The following is a 12,554-nucleotide window of genomic DNA, read 5'->3' as shown; positions in this document are numbered from 1 at the left end:
ACCTGTAATATGTATTTAAATTCTTCTGGACTGGAAGGCCCATACTGGTTCATATGGGATTCTGAACAAAGGTAGTTATTATTCTGGTTTAAATTGAGAACGTTTCTTATTAGTACTTACTTAATTTTTCATCAAAACAGTGTTCACAAAGGCACAGCCACTCTTTAACATATTTTCAGAACAACATTTACGAATAAGACATTATTACATGACTTTTGTTACTAACGTGTCAACAGAAAATCTTTTCTTGATCCCTTATAAACTTTAAGGGAAATAAAACAAGGAAATGTTAAGAACTTAACAGTATATCAACAGAGCTGTATAAAAACGCTACTTATAGTCTCTGTAACTGCGGGGGGAGGAGGATTAACAGCTTTTACACACGTAGTTGATCATGGGACCCGCAGGCAATGATTAAAGAGATGTAATTGGTCCAATTCTGATGTAATTTGTCACTGATTGGCTACTAATACTGCCAATCCCCAATCCTGCCTTTTGATTGGTTGTCCCCCTGTTTCCGCTTCGACAGCTATAGATTTGTCACCCCTCCCCTCGCCCTTCTTCCCGTTTAGCTGATAGCTCTCCGTGGGTCCCAGCACCTGCTTGTCGTTTCTCCCGTTTCTCCTCCCGCAGGCTCTCCCGACATGGATGATTTTGACATGCTGAACGCGCCCGCCGCTGGAAACGGCGTGGGCTCGGACGAAGACCCGGCCGCCGCTTTCCTGGCCCAACAGGAGAGCGAAATTGCGGGGATCGAGAATGACGAGGGCTTCAGCATCCTGGACGGCGGAGAGGTCCCTTCGTCGCTCAGAGACTCTAACGGTTCGTCCCCGCTGTGCTCCGACGGAGGGACCGTAACGCCTCCATTCAGGGTTATTTCGCTGGTCTCTAGCTACCGTTAATACCCGGGGATATTACGGAGGTGGAAGACGTTAAATTATAAATGCTCGCGGTAACACAAACGGTAATTTGACACGGCATTTGGTGCGCCTAGCTAATGCTAATGCTAATGGAGCTGTCATTTGTTTGCTGTCGGGTTTATTTAAGATTAATTCGAGTTCCTGGAACAGTTAAGAGCTTGTATTATGATTCGGTGTGGTTTCGTAATGTGCTTTGTTTAATAAATGCAGTATTTGCCATCGTTTCATATGGGCTTAAAGGCTTGTGATAACATCAGTTTTCTTGGCCGTGTCATTCATTGCTGGTTGCCGTTCACACAACGTTACTAATAACCGCAGGAAGACATTTATGTAGGACGCAGCAACCTTTGACCATAATGTGTCATTTTAACTGTTGGTTAGAAATGCTGACATGTCATACATAAAATTGTGCCCATATGAAACTCCTAAAGCGTTAAACATTATTACTCGAAATTTTTCCCTTTGTGTTTTTATATGTATGGTTTTATTTTCTAACTTTTTGTATTTTTTATATTTTTTTTAATAGACGGCGCCATCAATGGAGAGTTTCACGGGGTAATACTTCCATTATTTTCTCCTATAAGTTTCTGTTTCCCCCCCAGTTTGACTGAATTCGCAGCTACTTATGTCTTTTAACCTTTCATTAAAGAAATGTGTATTTAGCCTTTACAGGCTTCACAAACCGATGGAAACGGATGTTTTAGTTTGGACTTTGTTTCTTGCTGTGGTCTTGATTTTGGGGGGGAAAACTAAAATTTTCTACCTCAATTTTACTGGAACCCAAACTTTATTCTGCATACCTTCTTACACTAAACTTAATGACTTTTTTTTGTTGTTTTGAAGCTGATGAGAGTCATAGAACCACATTTATTTTTTTCAGTAGAGCATGAGGAAAATCTTGATAAATTGTTTAAACTGTTTGTTTTACAATGTAGATACAAAACCTCCTCAAAATGAGTTTTGGAATTGACACTTGCTTGACGTGAAACTTTGCATAGAGACAAGCTTTGCACATTTTCAGGCTGAAAAATCCCCAACTGGTTTCTTTCTGTATTTTTTTGTTTGTTTTCTTGCGAAATGATAAGGTAAAGTCGGAGATGAACAGAGTAATGTATATGGTAGAAAATTCTCACCGAGTTTCAGTTTTTACTATATCATTACTTCAGTCTAGAACCGTGTGCCTCGAGGTTCTGGTAGTTGATGACTCCGGCTTCCTTTTCCTGTGCTGTCATTGCAACATTTCGTCCTTTGCACCGTCAGGACTTCTGGCAGAGAGAGAGAGAAGAAGCCCACTTTTAGGAATGGATGTGGTGCCTGCAAATGAGAAATAAAGGACGAAAGATGCCAGATGCAGTGTTAGGATTATAGTCAGGAGGAATCTATTAATCTTTCAGAAAGCTATTAAATAATACGTATATATATTTTTATCAGAACGTCATTGAAAAGTTAATGTTTTGTTTTGAAGGAAAGCAACGGCCCATCAGATGCCTATGCAGCCATTTCCAACGCCGACCGGCTGCAGGCTGAACCTGAAAGTCTCCGGAAGTGGAGGGAGGAACAACGAGAGAGGCTGGAGGTGCTAGGTAGGTTCAGAGAGATGACTCGGTTCTGAAGCAGCTCATGAACGACTTTCTGTGCTGCGACAAGTAAAAGCCCAAAGAGTCAAAACCAGTAGTTCTTTTCTCTACATGGTGCGATCTGCACAGAGAAACGGTCAGTTAATTTCTCTGATTTGTTGATCATCTCTTGAGTCCACTTGTGATTCATGTAGCCACATCTCTATCGGTTATCGTATTCATATTGCAGTCATATTTATTCATAGTTACATCGACCTCCTGCACTGAATTTGCAGCATGATTTAAATGGCGAACCAGTCAGTGTTTTACCGTTTTCCTATGTTGAATAAAAATGAGACATCCAGCGCAGTTTCTCACTGAAATAAAGTCTGTCCTAATGTAACATTTTTGTTTTTTAGTATCAAACTTGTCAAAAGTTAGTCGCATAGTAAAAATGCTCGAAAAGGCTTTGCTCAGGGTTCCTGTGCAGTCTGGAAAATACACTTTGAATATTTTATTCCTGTCATGTAAAAGTTGAACCATTCCTTATATCTTTCCTTTTTCCTTTTATCCTTTTTCTTTTTCTGCGCCATCCTTTCTTACATTTTTTTCTTTCCTTCTGATTTTCCTTATGTTTTCCTTCATTCCTCCCGTTCATTCGTCATTCTCTTGGTTTTTTTTCACCTTTCATCCTTGTTTCCTGCCTTCTTTTCCTTCTGCTCTTCCTTATTTCCTTTCAATCCATCCTTCCTCCTTTGCTCCTCATCTTTCTACCATCCCTCATTTAACTTGATCCTTCCTTGTCCTTTAAAAAAAAAAACACACGACGCTAAAAAGAACTAACAAAACAAACAAAAAAGACAATTAATACAGAAATAAACATTGAAATTCCTTTTAATGGTAAAAATTGCAGTGTACAAGAGTCTGAGTTTAATATGTTTTTTGTCTCATTTTTCATTCTTCTCCCGTTTGTTCCCCTCCCGTGCCTCGCCGCATTCCCTCTGCAGATGCCAACTCACGCAAGCAGGAGTCCGAGTGGAAGGAGAAGGCCAAGTTGGAGCTGGAGGACTGGCATGCCAGGCAGAACGAGCAGCTGGAGAAAACTAAATCCAACAACAGGTAGAGGCTTTGTGGCGGGATTCCAAAACGGCAACCCAATACGGGTTTACGCTTGGGAGGCCCTCAGCTGTTACTGCAGCCTGGAAAACGCGTAGAATGTGTTTAACTGTTTAGATTAAACCAAAACAAAGCATATTTAGATTTAGATTTGAATCAACAGGATATAGCCTTTTAGTTAGTTTCTCACTCATCTTACTGAATGTATGCTGCTCTGCGGTGTCCTTGGTAACGACAAACACAATCACCTGTGAGCCTCTCCTCTTCTTTGAGCTGGTGAAACTCTTCATTTTTAAGGTCAAAAAAAGCTGATGGTTGGACTTTATATCTGAGTGCTAACCGATGATAACGTCTGTTTTTTTTCTATCCCCTCCTCCCTGTTACTGTTTTTTTCTCGCCTCTCCTGCCTTCTCGCTGCTCTGTCGTTGGGCGGATGTTTGTCCAGAGTGCTGGATGAAGACTTCTACAAGCAGCCCTTCTCTGACCTCATTGGTTATGTGTATGTTTATCCAACTAACATCCTCCTTCTTAATACCTTTTTGTTTCCCTCTCATATCGCTCACGTTTTCTCCACAGCACACATCACAGTTATCTCATAGTAAATGAGTCACCCTTTAGTATTGCCATGTTTCTTTTAAATCCAATTTATTTTAAGTTTTGGATTTCTCCCTTCATAAATACTACGTCCAGTGATGTTTACAGACCCATTCGTCTGCATGTCAACTGAGTGGATGCCTTTCATGACGCTTATTAGAACTACTAATATGAAATATTTATTAAAATGCTAAACCACTCACTTGCATGTTGTTACACCAGAGGTAGACCGATTGATTAATTTGTCCAAAGAGGATCCTGAAATTGACTCCCTACTAACTTTCTTGTCGTTCCCAGCAATTGCCAGAAGGTTGATGAAACTGAAATCTTATTAAAAAAATGTTTCACTTTTTTTATTTGAATTCATCGGAGTGCGAATAAAATTTGAATAAGTACCAGGGCTGCGACCGACAATTATTTTAGCAATCGATTATTCTGACGCTCAATTGATTGGTCTGATTTGAAAAATTGGCACCTTCTGTAGGTTTTTTTATTTTTATTTAACAACTTGCAACTTTCTGGACAATATTAGAGATAAATTAAAAGATGCAAATGAGCAAATCAGTTATGTTTTTGAATATGACAATAAAATTCTGTTTCCTAAAATGCAATGTGTACAGTAGCATTTCCTTAGTGTGTTCATCTGCAGCCTAAAGAATGACGGCTAATCTGCAGATTATTATTATTTTTATTTATTTATTTATTTAATTTTTATGAATTGGATAACAAAAGATGCTTAATAGGAGATTTTTTTATTTGTAATATTTTTACAGAGTCTGAACCAGGTGAAGCTAAAAATGGGATTGAGAAGTTCTGGGTAAAAGAGATTTACAGACAAAACAAAGTCTCACCGCAAATATTTTATATAAATAGTATTTTATCTTTTGCACGGTTTTGGCTTACTTACTGCCCTGACTGCAAATTCAGCAAATGGCCTCTTTTAGAGTCTGTGTACTCCAGTTAACGATTACGGTAATCTATTACTAAATTAGTTGACGATTATTTCATTAATCACGATTAATTTGATCGTGTCAGCCGTAATGAGAACGTGCTCAAACTGTTCAGAGGTTGGAATACACGAGTCAAAGTCGAGAGTAAAGTTTTTGACTAATTAGCCAATTAAAAGGAAAACTGCATCTATTTCTGTTCTTCTTCTTTCTGTAGCTTTAATACATCGGCCCTTTAGTTTCGGTCCACTTCAACATTAAAACATGCCTCACAAGTCGTCAGTCACATTCATCCAGATCGTCTCCATTCTTCCAAAACTGCTTGTTTTCATTCTCTGTTCATCACTCACACCTGTGCCGTTTTCTCCTGAAGTTGCATCAGGATATAGGAAACCTTACCAACAATAATTTGCTTCTGTTTTTGTTTCAAAATAAAGCGTTCTCATGTTTTTCTTTTACATTTTCTCTTTGACGTAAACTTACTGAGGAGTAGGGTGCTTAAGGATTCGCTTGAAGCAGTTGTGCGTTTGCATTAATCAGTCTGTGATGTTGTAGATGATCAATTTGTTCACCTTTTGGTGTATTTTTAAACTTTATTGCTCTGTGGTTCAATATAATGTAGCTTTATAACGTTTTAGATTAAACTTCCCGCACCTTCAAGATAACTTTGCTTCATGACAGACAACTGCTTCAAACAAGACAGCTCTCATGCTGTATTAGAAATGTGTTTTGTAGCTGCTGACGTGCTGATAGTCGAATTTCATGGCAGATAATTGAAGGTGAAATGGGATGGCTGAAGTCGTCTTATTTCGAGATGCACCAGGAATTTGATTGGTGGCTGGATTTGATCGATTTTCATCTTGACGAGCCCGAACCGGAGAAAAGGCGGGCAGTGACTCAAAGATCCAAACTATGTCTGATCAGTGAGTTCACACTGACGACTACACTCCTGATGTAGAAGTTTAAAAAAGATGTCAGAAAGATTGAAGAATATTTAGGGGAAATAAACCAAACTTTTTAAACGCGTGGAGACGTGTCTTGAGGTTGTGAGAGTGAGTGACACTTTGAGAAGAGTGTTAGGGTTAGGGAGCTGATTAAAGAAATGTTTTGAGCTTTTAACCGCCTGTTTATGGCTGCAACTAGTGATTATTTTAGTTATGTTATATTGAAATAAATTGGCACATTCTGCAGGCGTTTCATTTGACTACTAGTCCCCCTCCGCCCCCCCCCCCCCCCCCCCCCCCCCCCCAAATATTAGAAATGTATTAAAAGTTGTAAACAAACAAATTTTTGTAAAATGAAAATGGTATGGCCTAAAATTCAACAACACAGTATTCCTTTAGTGAATGCTTGATTATTTGTGGCAAAGGATGCATCTGTTGCTAAAAAATACTGCTAACTTATTTTGATTAATTGAATAGCAAAAGGAGCTTAAAATGTTTTTTTTAATTTATTTATGTTTTTACATAATTTGAACCAGTTGAAGCTCAAACTAGGTCACTTGAGTTCTAGGTAGAACATATTTGTAGACAAAGGAGTATTTTTGTCTTTGCAGTTTGCACATATGTTTTTGTACAGTTTTGGATTAATCATTTCTCTTGAGTGTTTTTTCTTTTAGCAAATGGCCATTTTTACAGTCTGCGTACTCCAGATAATGATTAATTGATTACTAAATTAGTAGAAGATTTCAATAACGGATCAATCCATGATTAATCGCTGATGACCACTCGTGGCTAGAAGAAGGTTTTCAGTGCCGTTCTTTGACATTTTGTATTAGTTTTGTGAAGGAAAATCAAAATGTACTAAAGTCAGCTTCACGATGTCAAAGTTTTAGGAAGAAACCGATTGAAAATGAGCCACTCATTTCTGATTGGTGCATCTCTAGTATTACAGGGGGCTGATTACCACTTTATGGAAGGTTTGTTTTGCACATCAAATCAGCATGTGGGGGTGCTGAGGTGGGATGCAGCCCACTTTAATACTACTAGCTCAAAGTATCTGCTGTGAAACGGGTTGATATGCCATAGACATGTGCAGCCTTTGGTTTGGACTTGACCTCAGAGCTCTGACCTGTATGAGGCTGATTGACAGTCGGCGTGGTGAGAGCTGGATAAAATGCTCCTTCTATTTGTTCTCACACAAATTTCAATTCATTGGCAAATAGTTTTTTGCTTACTGAACCAAAAGCTGCACAGAAATGATTTCTGTAGGTAGAATAAAGAAAACTGTCGCTTTGGCATGTTTGGCTTCCACATCTGCAATGAGCTAATTTTTGTTGTCTTTCATTTCACTCGCCCCTCTCCTTCTCTCTCTCTCTCTCTCTCTTTTGAATTCTGACCGGTGAAACTGTTTCTCCCTGTTTTCTTTTCCTCTGCGCCTTAAAGCACACACATTAACCATCCTTGCTACCGCCTAGACCAGTTAAGTAAACAAACGAAACCCCAGAAACTTTTAAGTATTTGATATTTTCGAGGACGGAATCCATCTTGTGACTGTTCCTTTTTTTTTTTTTTTCTTTCTTATTTGTTGTTCAGTTTAGTTGCTTCGTCTTTTAGCTCCACTGATTGCTGTAATGTCCCTTCTTTGACGTCGTTGTCCTTCTAGTCCCTTGTGTTTGGTAGACGGTTGTGACGGTGAATGTTGGTTAGTTTCCCATCCCCCATTTTACTGTGTTTACTTTTTTATCATTATTATTATTTTGAGCTGAATTTGTGTTTACGGACAGTGTGGGAACTCCGAGTAAATCAGTGTAAATAAAGATCAACTCTGGGGGTGGTATTATGTGGGTGGGTGTTAGGACAGTTTCTTTTTTTTTCATAGCCTGGATTGGATCTCAAAAGGTCTTGGTGATTAACTTTATTTTATATATATATACAGTATATATATACTTTTTTTTTTTTTTTTACACTTTTCGGTCCGTTTTCAGATATGTTCGTTTAGTTTTTTCACACACAATATGAAAGAAAACCATACCTGCTCCTTTGCCGCAGCACAGCGCATGGCTAAGTCGCAGTAGCTTGGTTAAAGAAAAAGGGGGGGGGAAAGCCAAAGCTTTCTGCTATTGGTCATATATTTAATGAATGTTCTCTACCTGGGTGAGATTTTTTATCAAATGTGCACCCACCAGGCAAGCTTTAGCGTATTTGTATGAGTTAATGGTGTTTAACCAGCTAAAACTCTTTTTCAGCCTTTTATTTGTTTTGGCTAAGTTTGTCTTCCTTTTTGATGATTTTCTTTAATCGGTGGTATTGTACCTCTGCTTGGTGTTGTGGCTTGTCTCACGAGTCGGGTAATTGCGGTGTTATGTGTGAGCAAAGGCGCGGCCGTTTTGCAGACAGTAAAGCTGTGGGTTGTAATTAAACTTGATATTTATGATGGGACTAACCTGTGCTGAGGCCGACTCTGCAGAGCGAACAGTCCAACCCAGCCAAAAGTTGAGAAATCCTCCTGTCGGATCTAAAAGTTTTGAGCAAGATGTCAAAAGTGAGGAGCTAAAGCAGAATGAAGCATGGGTGCACCGATAAACCAGTTGGATGATAAATCGATCCCAATAATTTTGGGTGATTGGTTATCAGTCGATACTTGACTACTTCTGCAAATTTCAAAAAATTGGCCACTGTTCCCTTTTGAACTGCTGCCAGAGACTCTAGCCTGCATGTGTGTGGTTAAACGATAATCACAATAATTAGTAACAAGTTGCTATATTTAGCAACTTTTTAAAGAAAAAAAAACAAAACAGTATTGGCCAAAATCAGAGTTGGCAATTGAGACTTTTTTGAGATCAGCAATCAGTCAGAAAAAAGGAGTCGGTGCATAGGCCTGTCGTGATGACACATTTTCCTGGGCGATAAAATTGTCCCATAAGTTATCGCAATAACAATTGGTCTCAAAACAATACTATTGCTTATTTCAATTACCATTAATGGTATACATAATGATGCAGGAACACATTCTCAAAGATCAATAAGTTTTAAATACCAGTGAACATTTAGCACTAAAACTGGAAGGCATTTTGAATAACCAGAATAAAAAAAAAACAAGAACAACAAATAAAATTAATTATGAAGTCTCTGTAGGCAAAATTGTCTTGCAAAAGTAGGACTTGTGATGAAAGCTCCAGACTGAAAACTTGTCATCTAGTTTTTAGTAGAAAGAAAGAGAAATTATAAATCATAGAAATGGGATTTGAGTTTGTTTTAACTTACCAGCTGATTAATTGATTTATTGCTTATTAGGACAGGCCAATCGGTGCACTCCTTACATGAAGGTGACCCAGCATAAACCTGTGTTGGCTCTCTGCAGAGGACTTTCTCACGTTGTTTGTTGTTTTTTGGGGATTTTTCACTTCTTCCTCCACTGACCGACCCGTTTTTCCCCTTCCTCTTCCACCTTCTCCTCCTCTCATCAGGGCGGCCGAGGAAGCCATGATTTCGGATCTGGACGAGAACAACCCCGGCACAGAGTGGGAGCGGGTGGCTCGGCTCTGCGACTTCAACCCCAAGTCCAGCAAGCAGGCCAAAGACGTGTCCCGCATGCGCTCCGTCCTCATCTCCCTAAAGCAGTCCCCGCTGGTCCGTTAGAGACCAGAGATCTGGGGAAGTCCATTCCATGTCATGTTTTCCTTTCTTTTTGTTTTTATTTTTCCACCTCACACGCCAACTACTGAATCCACATCTTTTGTCTTCGAAGGTGAAGGGGGACAGCCCAGGTTTCCATTTTCACACAGGCCTGTAGAGATTATCACTTCTCTGACCCCTTTGAAAGCTTTCCGTCTTTCCACCTCAGACTAGTCGAAACCTCACGTTTTGTGGCCCCATGTTGAAGTCTCGTTGGATTTGACCAAAGTGTTTGGTCTGTGGTCCTTCGTAACACTGTAAAGGATGGTGAGTTGGGACACTAAAAGGGAAAGATTGATGTTCGTATTTTTTTAAGGCTTACAGCTACACTACATCCTCCGTCGCCTCCAAACAATATCAGAATGCTGTTGTATAACCTCAACATGTCGATCCGTCGTTTGCCCTCCAACATATCACTTCCTGTTCTCCTTTTAGTGAAGTATTAGTGTCCGTTTTGTATTTCTTATCTTTCTTTTTTGGGGGGACCAAACTCCAAATCCAGTGTACTTTACTGTGTGCAGTGCTTCATTGTGGCATATTGTGTTCAAATTTCCAATCTATGCATTTTTTCTTTTTTTTTGGAAACTTCTTTTTCCCCTCATCCAGTCAGAAGTGAAGGAAGTCCAGTCATTACAAAATGTGTGACCTGTTTGTATGGGTGTTGAAACCCTAACAGTGTGTGTATGTACTTTGAGTGTACCTATGTACATATACAGAAGGCTATGTATACAGTATATAAACATTTATGTCACTAAAATTAGACCGTTGTGGTTTTAAAGACTAGATACTAGCTAGTTGTTCCTTGACCATGTGTATTCATTGTCCATTTGATTTCAGTACAAGTAAAAAAAAGAGGATGAGAATTTTGCTGTCCTGTCATTTTTCTGCTTATTACTGTATATGGAGACTGGAGCTTAGTTACAAATGTCTCCATATCATATGTGTAGTATCCTTAATATGACAAATGCTGATGGCACTGGACTTATCACTCTTAGACTTAAACAATTGACAAAGTACTTTTTAGACTACAAAGCGAATTCGTAAAAGTTTATGTCCAGCAAAGAGATGAAACTATGACCAAGCTTTTGGAATCATCTTGGAAAAACATTTTGGGCATTTTTTAGTTTTTAAGTCTATAGAAAAGGCAGAAAATCATTTATCAAACCTGATTTAACAACTTCTTTTACTCTGAACCTTTTCTAAATGTCTGACTATTCATGTCAAATTTGACAAATCCCACACACAGAAGAAAATGATGAAAATCCATGGTAACTTTGGACCCTATCCAAATGATGCTATCCAGAAAATGCCAAACTAAGTATTTTTTGTTTTTTTTTTCAAATCAAACTTATCAATACTTGGCCGTCTTCCCCTAGTTGTCCACCATGTTGGGCACGACTCGCTCATGCTCACCCACTTCCTGGACAAGGAAGTCTTGGCATCAAGGAATAAAAAATATGAATAAATTACTTGGGGAAAATATGTTTTTTGCTTCTACGTGTCAATATCGTCCTACTTAATGCGTGTTTATCAGCTATGGAGGACCAAAACTGACAAAAATAAAAGAAATCTACATTTTTTTAATTTTTATATTATTTCTTGTTGGCCAAATACTTTTTCAGATAGCTGCATATCCCGGTTAAATAAAATTGATCTAGTGTGGTTTATGAAATTGCCCTACAGTCCAGTGAATATAACATAATGTGACGCCATTGTTTTTTAAATTTTATCCATTTAATTCAGCTTATTCCGGTTCTGCTGTGTCTAAAACAAGGTACATTTTGTCTGGTAGACTTTCTTTCTTCCATGTTTCACAGTCACCAGTTGTCATTTTCCAGTTTGGCTAAATCAAGATAAGGTCTCTCCTTTAATTTTGCAAAATACTTTTAACAGCGCTGACCTGTCTGACTAATGACTTTCTACTCTTTGAGCAAGTACAAAGAAATGTGTGGCGTCTTATTCATGTTGCAGAGCCAAATCTTTGACCTTACCGTAGTTTTCCCACACTATGGTGCTGCTCTGTTGTGCTATTGAAACCATAGTAGCCAAAATACAAGGACCTTGAGGGGCAAGAAAACAGAAAAAGTAGACAAGAGACAGAAAAAAAAACACACAATTTGATCAAAAACACATTGTAACTTTTTAAAAAAAACTTTCAGTGAAAACTAGTATTTCATTCAGATCTGGCATTGTTTGTCTGAAAGACTGGCACAAAGATTGGTGAAAGGACAAGCTAACTTATTCGGAATCAGCAAAGAAAAACACAATAAGTATTTAAAATACAAGTAGGTTTCTCATGCAAGCAGTCAAGACCAGTTTCATCTTAAATAGATTAACTTTTTCTCTTCCCTCATTTATTGTCCTGCACTTCCACTGATGTGTTGTTTCTGTTGCATTGCTGTGTAAAGAAGCCGACCAAGTGTTGATGGCTGCTTTAATTATGGCTGACTAGGGCATTCATAGAGTCCTAAAGGAAGTTATGAATCCTGTGCAGTCCTTTGCCCCTGTGCAGAACATTGCTAAGACAGAGTGTTTGTACTTATTCCAAATGTACAATATAATGGAGAAGCCATTATATAGTGACAGAAAAGTAATGGCACGGTGTCCTTTGTTTCTTTTTGTTGGAGTTATGTTAAACTGTACATGTTTAGTAGGTGGGTGCAGACGTCTTGACAAGCCAAACAAATATGAACAACATGCAAAAGAGACACAAATCTATAATCTAATTTATGAGAAAACAAAACAAACAAAATAAGTTATTTTTTTGCACTAGTGGTCTTTATTACCTCAGTAGCTACACAGGAA

General features: G+C 38.5%; 1 protein-coding gene across 3 annotated transcripts; it reads left to right on the top strand.

Annotated features, from left to right (window-relative positions):
* The first annotated feature begins 537 nt into the window (after nucleotides 1-537).
* On the top strand, nucleotides 538-10,612 carry clta (clathrin, light chain A). Of its 3 annotated transcripts, XM_032562690.1 has the most exons (7): nucleotides 539-822; nucleotides 1,447-1,475; nucleotides 2,386-2,503; nucleotides 3,484-3,595; nucleotides 4,038-4,091; nucleotides 7,518-7,553; nucleotides 9,542-10,612. In XM_032562690.1, the coding sequence occupies exons 1-7, from the start codon at nucleotides 645-647 to the stop codon at nucleotides 9,711-9,713; spliced, it is 699 nt and encodes a 232-aa protein (XP_032418581.1). In that variant the 5' UTR covers nucleotides 539-644; the 3' UTR covers nucleotides 9,714-10,612. The 3 variants fall into 3 exon arrangements, with proteins under 3 accessions (XP_032418582.1, XP_032418581.1, XP_032418583.1); XM_032562691.1 differs by lacking the exon at nucleotides 7,518-7,553 and having other exon boundaries at nucleotides 538-822; XM_032562692.1 differs by lacking the exons at nucleotides 4,038-4,091; nucleotides 7,518-7,553 and having other exon boundaries at nucleotides 540-822.
* Nucleotides 10,613-12,554: the final 1,942 nt, after the last annotated feature.

The sequence above is a fragment of the Xiphophorus hellerii genome, chromosome 5 (assembly GCF_003331165.1).
Source record: "Xiphophorus hellerii strain 12219 chromosome 5, Xiphophorus_hellerii-4.1, whole genome shotgun sequence".
Classification (NCBI taxonomy): Eukaryota; Metazoa; Chordata; class Actinopteri; order Cyprinodontiformes; family Poeciliidae; genus Xiphophorus; species Xiphophorus hellerii.
Note: the sequence above shows the minus strand (reverse complement) of the source record. Positions and strands in the feature narration are given on the sequence as shown.

Coding starts and splice junctions, on each gene's coding strand:
- clta (XM_032562690.1), top strand. CDS start 645: ATGGATGATTTTGACATGCTGAACGCGCCCGCCGCTGGAAACGGCGTG. Junction 3,596..4,037: donor AAAACTAAATCCAACAACAG/GTAGAGGCTTTG, acceptor ATGTTTGTCCAG/AGTGCTGGATGAAGACTTCT. Junction 4,092..7,517: donor TCTGACCTCATTGGTTATGT/GTATGTTTATCC, acceptor TGCGCCTTAAAG/CACACACATTAACCATCCTT.